Raw genomic sequence first — 19,724 nt, 5'->3', positions numbered from 1 at the left:
TATTTGTTAAAAAATAAATGCATAAATGCTCTAGGGTGGGGCTAATATAGCCATATAGTAAAAATGTTTTAAATCTTATAAAATCTTCTTCTCTACTCCCACACATGTGGGCAAAAAACTGAATACATGTACATGGTTATGATATCCACAATCTCCTTTACCTTAATTGTGAAATTCATGGCCCCTGGGTCAGGGGTTCAGAACATGAGGGGGGGGGGGGGGCAATATAGTGTTAATGCATATAATGTTTAACAATTTTTTTCTCTATTCTCACACATCTGTATAAAAGACCTGACTAATAATTATGTTTACCAGGAAGTCCTCTACTGATATTTTGATTTTCATGTCCCCTCAAGGATGGGTTTTGACTCTAGGGCAGGGCCAAAATGGATGTATAGATGTTAATGCATATAACGTTAAAAAATTATCTTCTTTACTCCCACACATCTGAAATTAAAACTTAATTCATGATTTTGTAGACCAGATCTTTTAGTTTTTCACCAAAATTATAGTTTTCACAGTTCTTTTTGAAATGTGGTCGTCATTACAAATTTATAATTTTTCTACTCCAGTATGAAACCTAATTAATTAGATGCATATATGAGACTCCATGACAAGTTTGTGTATGGGATATATGCTACTCAGGTGACCCTTAAGGCCAATTGGCCTCTTGTTTGTTTACTTTTGAAGTTGTGCTATTTATAGTATCATTTGCGATTTGCCTGCTTTCACCAGAGCCCGGCTAAAAATTGAAAGTTTAACTTTCAAAAATAAACAATACTGTACATATATTAATTCACTAAATAGAAAATTAAGCGTTTTCTCATGATCTCGTCTGCTTGAGATCAACGTTTACGGCGAGGCTGGTTGTTCCAATTCCAGAAATGATTAAAAGGAACTTATAGGCATATACACTTTCACGGTACTGTTCAAATTTGGTAACGACGAGTTTTAAATTTAAATAACACACGTACATAAACGGTCGTCAGAATAAGTATCGTAAAGCAAAGCTGAGTAGTGCACAAACTCCTTCGGCGTATTCCAAGCGGCAGATATATCATTTAAGGTCAGACGACACGTTCCTCAACTTTATATAACTTTTACCAGGAATTTGTTAATGGTTTACTAAATTACTACTACTTTGACAAGCTTTCTTGCAAAAAAATTAGGATACCTTACCAGGCATTTCTGCAAAATACTAGAGTTTGCAATTTCCTATATACTCTTCGTGAAAAAACACTTGAATTGCAGATATAAAAACAAATAAATATACAGCACTGCGAAAATTCACTATATTGGAATTCAAACTCGCCCGGGTCGGGCTTTGAACTCACGACTTCTATATCCTACGCTCCTGACAGTGAGCGGCCACGGCTCTTACCACTCGGCCATCTAGGCATACATCCATGTATAAGTAAATTCTAATCATTTTAAAAGTAATTATAAAAATAACTTTTTTTATTGGAAATCTTCATTACGAGGAGATACAAAAAAGTGCTAGTTACCACAGCACTTACAAAAGTCGCACATACATACAAGTACCCACAACGTTATTTTTTACAATCCTATCCTATCGTATCGTGTATCAATCCTATTGTATCGTGCGTGTTTACTGTTCTATCGTGCGTTAATCCTATCGTATCGTGCGTTAATCCTTTCCTATCATGCGTTAATCCTATCAGGGTTATCATTCAATTTTAACAGTTATTCGTTTATCCTATCGTGTTAATCTTTTCGTGCCTTTTCATTAGCAAGTAAGTTTACTTCAAAGTTGCAAGTCGTTCAGTGCGCTGTATACGAAAATTTATCGTTCTACAACGATACTGATTTCATCAAAATTAACCAATATTGCATGTAAATCATATCTGTAAGCCTTGAAAATGAAAAATTAATGTAAACTATCGAAGTTCTTAGGAACAAGGTAACATATTTACCTGGATATCAAATATATTAAATCGTACACGGAATGTATACCTGCGTAAACAACTTCTATGAAATATAATTTGTTTTTAGCTCACTTGAGCTTTCAGCTGAAAGCTCAAGTGAGCTATTCTGATCATATTTTGTCCGTCGTCCGTCTGTCCGTCTGTAAACTTTTCACATTTTAAACTTCTTCTCTAAAACCACTTCGCCAATTTTAACCAAATTTGGAACAAAGCAACCCTATAGAGAGGTGATTATAAATTGCAGAAATAAAAGGCCGATCTTTATTTAAAACGGAGAAAATCTCGAAACTGTAGAAAAAGGGGGGTGCATTTTAAAAAAATCTTCTCAAGAATTACTGAGTCAAATTCAACGTAATTTTGCATGAATAATCCTTATGTTAAGAAAAAAATAAATTGCAAAAATTATCGGCGAATTCTGTTTCAAATTTGAGTAATTTACGAAAATAAAGATAAAGAGATAATCGCGGTCAATCAGTTTATAACTTTGGGTTCGGTATTCCATATCGTAAACGAAAGTTCTTAGTTTGAAGCAGCCATGTTTGAATGTTGACGCATGACCAGCCTGATGACAAACGGGTCAAACTGATAAAGATAGATTTGCCTGTTGTGCAACAGTTGACGTACGAAGGATACTTGAAACATGCTCAATATATTTGTGCCGATTTCGTGAAGTGAATTTAGGTTAATTCTTTCAATGCGTTGACATTTTCACTCGTGACCGTGTTTTTACGTTGTTTTGAATTTCGTTTATGCTTTATGGAAATATCGCCTGTATTTTGGAATTTTTACGTATCGAATCAAATATAGACTTCGGTAAATCAGACAGTTAATTGTTTACCTGTGCAAAATGAGCAAAATCTGATGCACTTACAACATATTATATTATAAATACTAGGGTACACATTCTATTGGTAATTCGGTACAATCTCTACGTTATGGTTGATTATAATGAAACGTGTTTTGTTAAGATGCTCTGCATTTACAGTCTAAACGGAGATTGTTTTTGCTGTTAAAAATATATAGGTATAAATATGTTATGAAAAATAAATTGTGCTCTTTCTTTGTTTTTAATTTAGTGCATGTTTCTTTTGTTTTAATTGTTTACAATTTTCTCTTTGCTAACCATATTTAGCTGTTTCAAGTTTCGAATTATAAGCAAGATACAGAGCTTTGCTCACAGAACTGAGGCCATGCTTTTGTTCATTCTGAATAAGTTATGTATCTTGCTTATAATTCTACGATTGACGCTGAAATTTTGATTGATCAATAGAAATGTCATGCCAAAAGGATGATATGCTATAACTAATTTCTGGTGCACCTTCTTCAACGATGAATTGCATGATATATACACAAAGAAGATGGCTGAATAAGGCGTGCAAAATGCCCATATGAGGAATGATTAGATACGCAAAATTAAAACATCAATAAATCTAGTAATTGTTTTAAAAATAATTAAAAACAATGTGTATTTAACGTAACATTGGTTTGTAACCCTTAAGTATTTTAAATACTTGTAATAGGTTGATTCAAACTGGCGTATGTGTCTCAAAACCTTCAAATAATGTCATTTTTATAACTTCAATGCCTTTTCTTTTATAGAGTTGGTCTGAGCTCCATATTTTTGGTATAGTCTGAATGCGGTTTAATGGAATTTACACCGATTTTAATCAACAAAAATGTGAAGAGATGACCCACTATACTTTAAAAATGTCATTTTGTAGCCCAACAATTTTACGTTTTAGAAAAATAATACAAGTCCATAATTTCGTGGCCAACGTCTCATTAAGCATTTAAACAACACACTTTGTTGTGAATAAAATGGCTCAGTGGTTAGAGCACCAGACATTTGGTAACTTTATAGAACATAGGTTTTTAGATTGTAGGTTCAATATCACCAAAACTTTAGGATTTACATGTATTTTTTTTTGTTGTTGAAAAATTTCAAACTGAATATAGTTAGAAATTACCCTTTTGTAAACTTGTATTATAACATATCAAATATATTTAATTGAAAAAAATGTTAAATTTGAAGTTGTATTTTACGACTAAACCAAATGGGCAGTTGTACCATCTTATTCCCCCGTCTTCTTTTTGATAGTTTTGCGAACACAAGTATATGAAAACGACGCCTTTTAAAGAGTGTCTATAGTCCTGACACATTATTATTATGAAAATAAAAGCATTATCGCTGTTCTTAAAAAATTATTGCAACGGAAAATCATCTTTGTTTGTAGACATTTGTTGTTTTTTAATGAAGATCAAATAAAGGGTGGGCCTTGGTACAATAGAGCGACATGCCTGCCAATACATTGATTTGAATTATAGCTCTTTTACATGTGTGACAACATTTTCAGTTAAGTTAATTCTTCAATCAAGTGAGTAAGGATATGAAACGTCATACGAAATGGATTCATGCCTAGTAAATGACAATCCTTTATAATGGAGAAGGCCAATTAAATGTTTCAATGTTTTTAATTTGAGGAATTGAGCGCATTTATTCTGGTGCATTGAGGTACACTTTTCTTCTTTCATATATAGGATTTTTGAAAATAAAATACAATAACTAGTAAGTAGTGGAGGGAGAAAATGTACCTTTATGCTCTCATGTATTTAAATCTTTTTATAAAGTGATGGGGGGGGGGGCTAAAATAAAGGAAACTGGAAGTTAACCGTGAACACCAACTGAATATGTAGTTATTTATATTGCATATAATCTTATTTTAGGTAAAAAATGGTATTCCATAAAGGTAAATATGTCAAAGATTAAGTATATGCTTAAATAAGTGTAAAATTCGGATATTCATTTACCGAGGGGCAACATGGCAAAATATCACTTGAACGACCATATAAAGCCAGTGTTGCTCAGGTGAGCGATGTGGCCCATTGGGCCTCTTGTTTATGCATACTGGAACAAAAGTATTTTACGATATAATTTGTATTTCTCCTTTAAATCCATTCATTACTTTCCAAATGAAAGCTGAATACTATGATACTAGTAAATAACAACACATTGTGTGGAATTGGCAACGACACGCTGCAGCTATTTAATATTTGGCATATTAAATGTACAGACACATAATTATGGCATAAAGTTGGATCACATTATTTATCTATTTAATAAAACAATTCTGAAAATTTAAACTTTCCGCTGTACGTGTCGTCCTAAACTGGTATTTAACACCTGAGCAATTCTTTATATAGCCTTGCTAATAAACCGGTTCTTAAGAACCAGGTGACACAAACAGGTATTCGAATGAAAACCTTATATATCCGGATAATTAATTCATTATTATACCAAGTAGAAATTGATTTCTGTCTAATTCGTCCCTCAAACGAAAGAAATCATATTTATTTAAAACCAGAATTGTATTTTAATTGAACCCGTTATTTTCTGTGTAACATTTGATTTCGGGCTGAAATGTTCTCGGCGATCGGCTAGGGTGTGTGGTAATGAAAACAACTGAACAATGTTAACAAATCGTACGCGGAATGTGTATCTGCGTAAATATTACTAACTTGTATGTAATATAATTCGTTTTTAATGCACCATTTTCTAACACAAAAAGAAATGTATTTATGATAGATTTTATTTTTACTTTAAACAAGAGTTCACTTGGATTTTTATAATCGAACCCGCTATTTCCATGTGATTTGATCTCGGGCTGAAATATTCGCGTCGATCGGCTAGGGTGTTAGGTAATGAAAACAATGTTAATACAGAAAATTTATTGATCATTTAAGATCATAATTTTAGTTAAAGAAAAATAACTGGTCATTTTTATACATTCTTATGGTGGCATATCTCTGCCCCTTGTGTGCAAGTTATTTTTCTATCAAATATGTCGACATGCAAGATAAATATGTTGACATGCAAGATAATTATGTCGACATGCAACATAACTATGTTGACATGCAAGAAAATTGCAATCAGATGAGAATTATACAAAATCTCAAAAAATCTCAAATATCGCCCACCTGTGACATCCAAGATGCTAGATGCCACCTTTTTATGTCGACATACAACTTATTTATGTCAACATGCAACTTATTTATGTCGACATGCAACTTAGTTATGTCGACATGCAACTTAGTTATGTTAACATGCAACTTATTTATGTTGACATGCGAGATAAATATGTTGACATGCAACTTAGTTATGTTTACATGCAAGATAAATAACTTATAAGTTGTATGCCAACATAACTTAGTTGCATGTCGACATAAATATGTTGCATGTCAACATATCTATCTTGCATGTTCACATAACTAACTTGCATGTTGACATAAATAAGTTGCATGTCGACATAAATAAGTTGCATGCTAACATAAAGAAGTTGCATATTGACATAAATAAGTTGCATGTTGACATCAATAGGTAGCGTATCTAGCATCTTGGATGTCACAGGTTGGCGATATTTGAGATTTTTTATAACTCTTATTTGATTGCAGTTTTCTTGCATGTCAACATAGTTATGTTGCATGTTGACATAACTATCTTGCATGTCAACATATTTATCTTGCATGTCGACATAATTAGTAGAAAAATAACTTGCACACAAGGGGCAGAGATATGCCACCATACATTCTAGAAATGACGCAGCGATGATTAACAACTCGGCAATTGTTTATCCTTTCCTATCGTGTATCAATCCTATCGTATCATGCATGTATACTGTTCTATCGTGCGTTAATCCTATCCTATTGTGCGTGTATACTGTTCTGTCGTGCGTGAATCCTATCCTATCGTTTATCTTGTAAAAAATAACGTTGCGGGTACGTACATGTGCTATTATTTGTCGACATATCAACTATCTTCGTCCATGCACGATCGCGTCTCCTTGCATGTTATGCCCAGTTGCATATTCCTGCCATTTAAGTAACTCACTCCTCACGTTTTGATTTCATTGCACAGATGTTCATTATATTTTAAAGGAATATGATTTTATTATTTTAAACCTCACAGAAAGATCATTATTTCATAATTACACAAGATTCATAAAGAATATTTATTTGTATTCAAGAAACAAGCCAGTTTTTTTTTTGGGGGGGGGGGGGGGTTATTTTCTCATGCGGAAGGTTTTTTTAGTCGTAAATGACAGAAACAAGCAGTTTTATGAATTTTCAATATACTTTTCTTTTTATTATATTGTTGGTTTTTGACATTGTTTACAAATCGTGTCCTACTTTCGATTTTTCCCTTGGTTATACGATGCCCCTGTGCTGAGACCCCAAGAGGGCTCAAAGTTTAACATAGAAAATAGTTTAACATAGGGAAAATATTTAAAAATCTTCTTCTCAAGAACTACAATGCTATAAACTGTGAAATTACAATGCAAGCATCTTAAGGTGACTCCTGGACTAATACTAGGATTCGAAGAGATGTCTAAAGTTTAACATAGAAATATATTGGTAAAATGTTTTAAAAAACTAATATAAAATGATACAAGGAACTGTTGTTCAGGTGAGCGATGTGACCCATGAGCCTCTTATTTGATACGACAAATTTTTGCAGGAAGTTTTTCATGTTAAACCATTTATCAAATTGTTTTGTGTATCTAATGCATAACTTGCCGTACACTTGACAACGTGTATCATTGACAAGTTACAGAGGAGCGTGGAGTATGTGAGGTTCCTCACCTTTCTTTTTCATTTATCATGAGAAAAATTTATGTCGGGTGCCTGTGAGAAATGTCTTTAAAAATCTTGAAAACTGAAACACAATTTAACATAAGAATTAATATATGGAGAAAATTTGATATTGTTTTTAAACAAGATCATCTGTACTAAATTATTAAGATATTTTGTGCTTGATACCAAAAAGCTGATTTGATCAATTATGCCTTTTGTTGAGAGATGTGACCCTCTGCTTGTTTTAAAATCGGGATTGATATACACAAAATATAATCGATAAATTTAGGGAAATTTTTAGATAAAGTGCAAAATGGTTGTGAAATACTGAGGTAGACGTTTTATCGATAACAATATATCTACGGAGAATTAAAAGACTTATTGCAGATAAGGTAAAGTATAAAATGAGAACAACGGTTTTTTTATCGTATGATTTATTTATTTAGAAGAAACACGTCGTAAGCGTTTATCAGTGAACGGGCACAATATGACAACGGCGTTGTGAAGGTAAACATAACACATCTACATTGATTATGAGAACTCCTAAGGGACAAAAATACTTTCGCATGAATTTTCAATGCTGACCGAAAACTGACAAATATAGAAGGCAAGGAAAACTTCTCAATTCAGCTCAATTATCATCTTAAATAATCTCTATATAGCTGTTTCATAGTTACACTAACAACAATGGAAATATTGTGTTTTCTATTTCGCAATAGTGCATGTCACCAAACCGGTGTTTTTTCCTCCCTTGTTCAAGAGCCTCAATCGCCCATACACTGTCCCAGATTCTCCTCTTTGATATCTCGATTTTTATAAAATACTTCAAAGTTTAAATAATATTGATTGTAAAATAGAACTCAACACAATGTTTTATTACCGTTTGTTTGAAGGATTCGGTTTAAAGTAACAAATAAATGGGGATTTTGCAATGACATTGTAATTCATTTGTCCTACTAAAATTATTGTGAAATTCATCTTGAGAAGCAAACCCCCCTAAAAAGAGAAAAAGGTCTTTGGTTACTTACAGTTATGTATAACTTTGCAAAAAAAAAGTGGGGGGAGGGGCCTAACCCCCCCCCCCCCCCCCCCCAGTTCTGACACCTGGTGATTATGGTGTTATCCAGTTAAAACACAGCAATGCTTATTAAATCAATATTAAGGCAATTTCAATGAAATATAATTATAATAACATGCACGTTTTAGCAGTTTTGTTAGTAAACACATTTCAAAAATATATATAGAACTTGTTTCAAAATACCGTCGATTTGTTGATTTTCCCACTTGGTGACAGCAACTGTTTATGACAGCTGCTCACTAGACTTGGTCGGTCGGTAACTTCGCTGGCATCAAAAGCATGCTGCCGCCAGAACAATGCATGAGGTTAAAACAGTGCAGTTGCACTAGAGATAAAAAAACAATTATTTTGCCGATTTATTTTAAAATTTGGTATTATTTATTTACATATTTGGTATGATTTAATAAAACTGTAGCTGAAACACACGCACAATGAGAGAGAGAGAGCGCATGTGGTTGATACGTGCAATTGCATTAAAAACAAGCATTCTAAGAGTATTGCATAAGCAATACACGTCTCCTACCGGTTTGTAGAAATTTGTGTAAAAAGTGTACTAGCTGTTATGCAGGATATAATTTTTTACCATCTTCTGTACCTGGAATCAACAGACCAACCCAATAACAAACCCGATTGTACGTAATTATACAAAAAACCCTGTCGATTAAATTTACAACACAATGCTTGACACTATTTTACAGAACTTATTTGTTTGTTAGAAACAAATAAAGGAATGGCCCAAGTAATGCACAATATTATTACTGGCTACATCCTTTCCTCGTTTTTTCAATACACACCGAACCCGAACATTAAAAAATTGGAATATAAAAATTAATTTTCTCGAAAATATGTCAACCAGACGCTACAGAAGAGTAAACTTTATCTGTAGTTTTGACATTTTGAAGCTGTTCAGCAAATTTCATATTATTCCTCAAACACATAAGAAAAAAAGTGTGGAAAATGAAGTGGGACAGACAGACAGACAGACCGACGGAGGCAGAGGAAAGCTATAGTCCCCTCTGGTGAAAACCAGTAGGGAACTATAGTCTGTCCCAAGATATTTTTGCTGCATATTTGAACGATTTTTAATAAAAATACACATACCTGTGACTGAAGTGCAATTAAAATCGATGGAAGGGAAAATTCCCAAGATAACTTCATTCACACATTATCATTTTTCACTCGTAAAAATTCACAGGAACGAAAACAGATTTCCTACGGAGATTTATAATGGGGAATGTTGACATCTTTTCTCCATTCGGAAATACTCGGGACCCCTCGCGCAATTTTTCAAAGTTATCATCCGGGCGTCTTCATCTCCTTGGCAATGGAAAAACCTCGTAGACTTTTTATTTTTAGCCGTGTACTGATACCCGACAAGCTAGAGGGGGCGTTTCAATGGGGAAATCTTGGGATTTTTTCATACTATTGAATGAACATCGTCTGAACCAAGAGGTATTTATAAGTATTGTATAATTTAAGAAAATATGCGGCAAAAATATCTTGGGACAGACTATAATAATGTACTGCAGATGGAAAAGCAACTAATTTTCTTAAATATAGTAATGTTTGAAATTATTCATATGTTTGTATTGACTATTCAAATATGAATTCATGTATATGTAATGAGAGAGAGAGGTCAATACTCAGCCTCAAGTCGAAGTATTGATTGATCTCAAATTTATGAATTTTTTGAATAAGGATTTGAGTAGGAATGAGTTGGGTGATTTTAAAATTTTTGTGACGGAGCCAGATTTAAAAAAAAGTTTCTCTTTTTTGTTTATTAAGCAATAGTGTATATAACTATTAGTTAAAAGATCTGACGACACAATAAATTTGTAATCATATTTGATAACTAGCTAAAAGATAATTTTATTCTTATGCCCCATTCAACAAGGCGAGGGCATACTGCTTTGCTGCTGTCTGTCAGTCGGTCCTCTTACAAGTTCCGTTCACTCTCTTTGCATAGGTTGCACATACTGAAATGAACTTTGGTATGCAGATTTATTCTAAGAATACCTAAGTCAAAGACAATTTTGGGTATGATCGAGCAAGTTTTGCCAGAGTAATGCCCCTTGGACTTAAAAAAAATTCCAATTATTTGCAGTTTCTGTTCATAATATAACTGCAAAGCGTGAACAAATTAATGATATCATGAAAAAAGTATTTTTGCCAAAGATGTGTTGTTTTAAACACAGTTAAATGGACATGGTCAAAATTTTAATCAAATTCTAATTTTCTAGCTGTTTACATTACATGTATTTTCAATGCTTTAGGAATGTTTTAATTCTAATGATCAAATGAAATTTGAGAGTCAACCTTAGAGTTATAAACAAGGTACAGGGTTCACACTCAAAATTCATTGTCGTGTAAACAAGGCTTGTTCCTGGTTTTTGTTTACATAGGTTCAATATATCAGTAAAAAAAAATTTCAAGCTGATTTGTCTATCTTCTTATTTATTTGAAGCATATAAATAAACAGTTCCAAACGTTTAACACATTCATTTTAAGTCTAAAATTGAAATTTTCACTTCAACATTCAAAATGTAAGCAAAAGATTAGTTTATATATATCTGTCCCAAGATATCCTGGATTTACATTTTGCTTAATATCATGATATTTATAAATACCTCAGGGTTCAAACGATGTTCATTCAAAAGTATGAAAAAATTCCAAGATTTCTCAGTTAAAACGCCCCTGTTAGCTTTATCAGGTTTCAATACAATGCTTAAAAATGAAATGTGATGTCTATGGGGATTTTGTACTGCAGCAAGCCCAGATGATAACGTTGTAAAATTATGCGGTGTATTCCGATTGTATTCAGAATGGAGAAAGATGTAAACATTCCCCATTATAAATCTCCGTAAGGAATCTTTTTTTCGTTCCTATGAATTTTTCCGAGTGAAAGATGATAATGTGTCAATGAAATTACCTTTCAACTTTCACAGGTAAGTGTATTTTTATTAAAAAATCGTCTAAATGTGCTGCATAAATATCTTGGGACAGACTTTAGCAAAGAATTGTAATTTTTAGCTTTGTAACTTGCTTATAACTCAACAAATGACACTAAAATTTTGGTTGCCTATTTATAATGCCGTGCTGAAGCTGCAATTGTAAACATTAAAATAAAAAAATAATTTCTCTGATACTCAGCCTCAAAGTATTTTTTTTTTATCATAAAAATTTTATTTATCCTTCAAACTTTATATTAGGCTGTTTAAAATTAATTCTATGTTTAATGTCACATGAAAATTAAAAACTTACGAGGAAGGGAGGAAAAAAATAAACAAAAATTTCAAACAAATGTGTATTTATTGAAAGTCACCCTTTCAGTTACCAATACATCAACACTGTCATATACATATGGTAGGATTCAGTCCATGTTAAATCTTGCATTTTCCAAGCAAATACTTTTGTGTAATTTGGGTTTATGTCCTTTCTGTGAGTACATCATGTAAACTGGACGAGAAGTGGAGTGACTTGCAAGGCACCTCAAGTGGTACATCCAATGAATTTTTATCACCATAAACGTAGCAAACCAAAGGAAAACTTTAAATTTCCTTTTGTGGAAAAAGTTGCTCAACACATGTGACTCACAAGTTATCTACAATCAAATTAACGACATTATTTCATACATTTTCATAATGACACATTTTCAAATTTATCATATCAGAGCTTTGTTGTCAGATTCACTGTACCTATATATACTACATGTACTAAGAACTGAAGACAATGTTCTTGAAATAACTGCCACCCTACAAGTGTAATCCACTTCTTTTTTCCTATTTTTATTCAATATTAAAATGTTTTTTTTAAAATGTAGATACATTTCAAATGTAAGGGATTTGCAGTCTTTATCATATATGTAATCACTAAATATGCATATAATGCTGGGGCTCAATCATATTTCTTCTTTGGCTTTCACTTCAAAATATTACATACATAAATGTCATATTTGACATCAAATATTGTTAGTTTGAACACTAAAATCTTAATATGATTTAGGGTTTATTCACCTTTGAAATAGAACAAAAATTAAATAGTAACAAATTTATCACATCTTGAAGTTAATATTGAAGTTTATGGGGAAAGGTATAATTTTTTCAGTACAGTGTTGGTACAGTAAGAAGTTGCTGAAGCTTTTCCATCTTAAATAATTGCAAAAATAATGACTTCTCATACACATTTTTTTTTTTTTAATAAGATGGGTAGTAATTTCAGTTGTTGATGGACTGCTTTAAAAAATATATACAACAAACCTCGTTTTTGGGCGAAAGTTGGTTCAGAAATAAGATGTTTACTGTCAACTTCGATCATGTGTTGATTCATCATTTTTCGTTTTTGTTTTTTTTACTTTGATAGTGGCGTAGAATCTCATTTTCTTTGTTTTATGAATAATAAATGCTTCGATGCTGTTTTTGAGCATGTTTTGTCTCATTCGCATTCAGGATGTAGAATTATGTTGCTAAATGAAAACCCGAACCGGAACGACTTTTACAAATCCGGATTTGTTTGTTTTTTCAAAACGACAATTTTGCCAAAACCTACGTGCGCAGGTTACGTTAAACGTAGAATTAATTTTGAACAGCCTTAAATGAAAGAAAATAAAAAGAAATTTTTGGATGATATCCATGCATTTTAGGAAGTTATTGCAATTTTGCCCACAATGGATATAATGGAATAAATATATAAGTTGAGATCAAATTAGAAAAGTAAAACGGTTGTACTGGTGCATCAGTGGCTTGAACCCCTTTTTACCTCATGAAGTAGGTATCTATAGAGCCATTAAGCCAAGCACTTGGCCATTTATCACATGTTTATCTCAGTACGGTGCATATCACTCATGGGATAATTTTTTGTGCCCCCTTTCGAAGAAAGGAGAGCAAATTGCTTTGCTGCTGTCTGTTGGTCGGTCGGTCCACCAATAGTTTCTGTTCATTTTCTTCGCAGAAGTTGCATGTATTGAGATGAAATTTGGTATACAGATTTATTATAATAATATCTAGATCAAGTTTTATTTTGGTTACAATCCAGCAATTTTTGACATAGTTATGCCCCTTTTACTTAGAAAATTCAAATTATTTGCATTTTCCGTTCATTTTCTTCGTGGATGTTTCTAAGGGAGGGGGGCATACACAAACATCTATTGATGATATTACACGCTATGGTACTCATGTGATTGTCAAGGCCTGTGGGCCTCTTGTTTTTTTTTGTTTTAATGTAAATTGGCCTGCAAATTTTTTTTGGATTAATTAACTCTAGTTGAAAATAATTATTTCCTTTCCAGGTAGTACATCTAGTGATGTCATACTATCAGGTATGTATTTGTTTTTTATTTACTGTTTTAGCTCACCTGAGCTGAAAGCTCAAGTGAGCTATTCTGATCACATTTTGTCTGTCATCCATCTGTCTATTTGTCCATCTGTCCATGTCTGTACGTCTGTCTGTAAACTTTTACATTTTCAACATCTTCTCTAGAACCACTGGGCCAACTTTAACCAAATTTAGCACAAAGCATCTCTAGGCAAAGGGCATTCAAAGTTGTGAAAATTAAGGACCACACTGTTTTACATGTAGAGATAATTAGGAGTTATTGAAAATTAAAAAAAAAAGCCAGAAATCTTCTTCTCCAGAACCGTTTGGCCAGGAAAGCTGAAACTTATGTGGAAGCATCCTCAGGTAATGTAGATTCAAAGTTGTGAAAATCATGAACCAGGGGGTAGGGTGGGGCCACAATTGGGGTAGAATTTTCACATAGAAATATATAGAGTACATGTAAATCTTACAAATCTTCTTCTCAGAAACCATTTGGCCAGGAAGGCTTAAACTTACGTGGAAGCATCCTCAGGTAGTGTATTTTCAAAGTTGTGAAAATTATGACCCCCGGTGGTAGGGTTGGGCCACAATGGGGTGGTCAAATTTTTACATAGGAATATATAGACTTTAAAAATATTCTCTCAAAAACCATTTGGCCAGGAAAGCTGAAACTTGTGTGAAAGCATCCTCAGGAAGTGTAGATTCAAAGTTGTGAAAATCATGACCCTCCAGGGGGGGGGGGGGCACAAATTGGGGGTAGGGGAAAGGCGGTGGCTCCAATTTTACATAGGAAAACAGATAAATTTATTGAATTAATAAATCATAAAAACTCAAATGTTATTATGTATTTTGACCTATTGTTATTTCTTCAAAATTGTTTAGACTCTCGCCCCTGGAAATTCTTGGGCCTCACAACTCACAAGCGGTTCAAAATTTGAGCAAGGTTTATAATCCATGTATAAACAGTTGTGTCAGATCTTCTTGAGAACATCAATATTTGATAAAACAGCAAAATCATCCTGTTACAAAGGGGCTCAATGATAAACATAAGAATATGCAAGGGAATTTTTTTTATCCCCTCGCACAACTTGGGCATGTATGTGTGTCCTTTTCAGCCTTTTAAGCAAGATTCAAAGAAAACTCTCTCATGCATGTTTATCAAACCTCGTACACTTTATAAGCATGGTTAAAGGACAAACCCTGTTCATTTTCAAGTAATTCTGTAAAATATTTTTTAAACTATTGTTAATTACAACACGTAAAATAGAAATTTCATGTACAACTTGACAATAGACATTTCCCGTTCGCAAAAGTAAACATTTTAGATGAACGACTTGATATTTTGTTGGGTATAGGCTTGTAAAGGTAAGAAACAAACGTTTTTTTAGAAATGGTAAGTAAGAAGGATGTCCAAATGGAAAAACTGAAGCAAGCAAGAGATTAAGTTTATCCCAATTTAATCCAAACAAGCAGCCATATGAGACGAATTTTGGGCCAACTTTCATGAAGTACAGAAGAACAGGTTTATAATTCAGAAGAGACTTTGATGAGTATCATCAGCATTGTTAACCAGGAATTGATTTCAATACATGTTAATTGCTGTAGATACGTTACTCTATTTAAAAAATCAGGGTTGAAATTATGACATGTTAAGTTGAATTTTTCCAGCCATAAGGCAGCTAGACTACAAATCGCTAGATGTTTAGCTACGTTTCTTATTCATTATCAAACTTTCAATTTGCCTACACTAATTGGCTGAATGCGTAATGTATGTCATTGAATAAAGAGAATGAAACTAAATTACTAAAGTTTAAAATATGTGTGGTGGGTTTTGTTTTTGCTAGTAATTGGAGGAAATGTACAATCACGTAAATGAAACACCCCCCCCCCCCCACCCCCCCCCCCCCACCCCCCAGATACACTCCAGTGCATGCATATATATAGGGATAGGAATAAAAAAATACTTTTATTCACAGAGGTTTTAAGAAGATAAATATTTGGTCACTTCAATTACAAGTATATCCTAAATAATGCATCACCCCCACCAATATATCATTTCGTGAGGGGATGCTTTGCTTTGCGGTGTCCTTGTTATAGAGGATCTATTATATAACACTCAGATAGTTTGTATATGACTCTATAAAGCTGATTTTATTATGTCTATTGTTGCTCAGGTGAGCGATGTGGCCCATGGGCCTCTTGTTAACAATTTTATTAAGAAAATTTTGGGATTCTAAGTGACAAAAGTATTTGGTTGGTTTATCACCTTCATCAATCCACATTGTCCGAAAATGTATAAAATGTCCTTGTATTTTTCTTTTCTTAAAGCTTTTAAAGCAATTTATTTTTCTTCTAGCAGTGAAAAGTCAAAATCAGAAATTAACTGTTTTTCAATTTTATCATTCTCTCTTTTTCAAAAAAATATTATTCCTTTGATTTCGACTACAAGAATGTCCAGAAAGGCAGACTCATCAATAGACTTATTGTATTGATCTTTAACTAACTGAATATGGTTTTTAACTTTTCAACATACCGGTACATCTTATCGTGGAGTAGATTATTATTAAATTTCCATAGACCTTTTTCTCTCTCAAAAGAATTAAATTTTAGTTCATATACAACAACAGAGTGATCTGACCTATATCCGGATTTGATTGAAGCAGTTTCAACAATATTTGTGTAAGGTTTTCTGTAATAAGAATATAGTTAAGACGCCCTTGTTTGAAAGGGGTTTTTCTTCTCCATGTGAACACTCTCTTGTCAGGATTAAGGATTCTGTAGTAATCACTCAAACCCAAAAGTCACTTATAATCTCTAAAATTTAAAGCTTTTCTCTTGCTTTGGAATTATTTACATGAGAGTAATTATGGCTATGTTAAAATCACCACTTAGAATATAATAATAATTTTCAAATTCTAAAAAACTTTCATATACTTTTTCGTAAAAACCTGGGCAATCTAAGATGGGTCCATAGATATTGACTAAAGTGATTCTATTATTATCAGTTCTTCAATCTAATGCTAACAAGTTGCCTTTATTATCATTTTTTTGGAGTTGATTTTAATCAACTATCCTATATATGCAGTTACTCAGTCAAACCGAAAGTGAAACAGTGTTTGGACCTCAGCACAAATCATTGCTGCTGACAAGACTTAGTTCTTGAAAATAATTGATAAATTCGATGTAATGTATGCAAAAGCATTGTTTTTCAAGGAAACTTATTTATAAATACCTTGAAAATAGTCAGATTTTAAATGGTACGAACAATTAAAAATTTTTTTTGTAGTCGTATGTATTCCTACGCCAGAGTTCAATATAGTCTCGTTCAACTCGACGCTCGGCTGTCTCCATAAATCCTTGTCGGAGATTTACGGTGTCAGCCAAGCATTTGGTTGAACAAGACTAGAGTTCAATATTGCTTGGATCCATACAATTTTCGAGAAATATTTCTATTACTGATACATAGTTTGATTAAATTAATTTTATCTTTAAATATTATTTAACATGATTCATGTGGAGGTTTCTCAATTCTTGTCGAAAAAGTCCAAAAAATCATATTATAAAAATGTGCGTAATTCAAATTAAAAACTACATGTACTTGTCATGCAAAATAACATATCATTGATTTTAAAATAAATAAACATTGACAAAATCAACTCCTGTCAGTTCTTTAATACTTTGATTTCTTTCTGTAATCGAAGTTCAAAGCTGTTATTAAAAAGTACCGCAGCCCCCCTTGAACTAGAACAATATAAGAATAAAAGCCACAATGATATCCCCATTGAGTTTTGTTATAAGTTTCTTATGCTGGTGTGAAATTTTATCTTATTAAGCTCATGAGTATCCTAATTGATTAACTGAGATTCAAATGAGTTTTGTCAAACATTAGAAATGCCCAGGTAAATCATTTCAGACAATAAAATATAAAAAATAGTATTTGAAAATTTTTAGCTGAATACATGTACATATGTATTTTAAATCAATACAAACAGTTGACAATTGGTTGTCCAGCATTTAACATGCATGGTTTGTAATACAGTTCTGATTAGAAATGGAATTTCTTCTAATTTAGAGCAATTATCCATCTTATGGTGGTGGGGGTGGCTATGGTGGATATGGTGGATATTCTGGATCTGGCCCCCCTCCACCACCCCAGGGATATGGAGGCTATGGTGGCTATGGAAACAGTTATAGTGCCTACAATGTAAACCAGTCTGCCTACAGTGGGTACCAGATGGGAAGTGCTCCACCACCCCAAACAGGAGGATACGGAGGAGGTCAGTGCCCGTACAGATACAAAACAACGTACCGATATAATTGTTGTCATGCATATAAAAAATTGTGAAGTCTGAATTATTCCCAGAATTAAATTTTATTAATTTCTTTATTTTTTTTATGCATAAATTCATAGAAATTAAAAAAGCAATTCCTTGAATATTATGATGTAATTTTTCCTATCTTGAAGGTCAAGCAACACAAGTTTTACTTTGTGTGTGTGGAGAGAGAGAGAGAGAGAGAGAGAGAGAGAGAGAGAGAGAGAGAGAGAGAGAGCAAATTTGTGGAAGAGTATTTCCACACCTTTTTTCTTGGACACTTACAACTTCAAGTGTCCTCTTGTATTGCATGAACAAAATGAACATTGACTTAATTCTAATTAACAGTAGATTTAATTAAAAGAGACGTCTTGACAATTTTTTAAAAATGTAAATGAAAGATGACATTATGAATAAGGTTTCAATTTAAAATAGAAAAACCCAAAACCAAAACAAATCTTTTTTACATATACACTAAAAGAGTAATGGAGTAAATTTGATACTGATTCTTAAGAGGAGAGGTATATAGTATCTGTTAGAATTTCAAGTTCACAGACGGTTTAAACTCACTTGAGTTATTATCTTTAAGGAAAGAGACAGGCAGACAGATGGGTATATAGTCCACGAATGCATGTTCCATGGACGGTAATGTGCATGAACATTAGGGTTCATAGCTACAGCCCTAACTTTTGTTCAGCAATGAGGGACCCCTAGAATGAAAGCCTATTGATTTTTCTCTCTCCTGTAATTTATCATCTCGATCGCCCAAGCTTGATTACCCTTGAACAACTGGATAATCAAAACTGACAATCAATAATTGAAGCTAGCTTGTATTTCTTTTCTCATATCTTTGCAGGAGGATATGGCGCAAATCCATTCCAGGCCATTCAAGGATGCTACCAACAGTATCAAAACAACCCACAATATCAACAACAGGTGTATGGGTGGGGGGGTTGCCATATTGGATCTTGTTCTGGTGTAGCTAGTGCATTGTCCATTAAAGCAAAATGAGCTGTTTTTTAAAGAGCATAAATTTTATATTTTGATGTTGTGGTTTGTTTAGAGTAAAAATGGGGACTCTTAATCCAGACATGAATTTAACTCACTTCACTTTGTTTAGAAAAACATTTGAGCATGTAAAGCAAGGCAAGCATAAGTGGTAAAATCACTCCAAAATTTTTAATAGAAAAATATTTACAGACTATATTACTAAATTAGTTGAATAAGTTCAAAACCATGCACAACTTTTTGTTTGTAATTATACCCCCATACACAGTTTTTTGTATGGATGGAACTAGCTCTACAGTTCGTCAACCCAAATTTCTTATAGCACTACAATTCTGAAGCTATTAAGGAACCAATTTATGTCTAGAATGACAATACTGTAATTTTACTTCAATCCATGTCTTTAAATAACTTCTTCCACAAAAAACTATATATTATTAG

The 19,724-nt window shown here is 32.9% G+C and overlaps 1 protein-coding gene across 2 annotated transcripts in view; it reads left to right on the top strand.

Annotated features, from left to right (window-relative positions):
- Window positions 1–7,839: 7,839 nt before the first annotated feature.
- The window catches only part of LOC128165838 (annexin A4-like), a 48,974-nt gene continuing 37,089 nt past the window's right edge, over window positions 7,840–19,724 (top strand). The window contains exons 1-4 of one of the 2 annotated variants that reach the window (XM_052830688.1): window positions 7,840–7,966; window positions 13,937–13,966; window positions 18,038–18,242; window positions 19,135–19,214. In XM_052830688.1, the coding sequence (XP_052686648.1) occupies window positions 13,952–13,966; window positions 18,038–18,242; window positions 19,135–19,214 (300 nt within the window). In that variant the 5' untranslated portion in view covers window positions 7,840–7,966; window positions 13,937–13,951. Of the gene's footprint in view, window positions 7,967–8,158; window positions 8,182–13,936; window positions 13,967–18,037; window positions 18,243–19,134; window positions 19,215–19,724 lie in introns of those variants that run through there. The other variant, XM_052830689.1, reaches the window with a different exon arrangement.

This window comes from Crassostrea angulata, chromosome 10 (assembly GCF_025612915.1).
Source record: "Crassostrea angulata isolate pt1a10 chromosome 10, ASM2561291v2, whole genome shotgun sequence".
NCBI lineage: Eukaryota > Metazoa > Mollusca > Bivalvia > Ostreida > Ostreidae > Magallana > Magallana angulata.
Note: the sequence above shows the minus strand (reverse complement) of the source record. Positions and strands in the feature narration are given on the sequence as shown.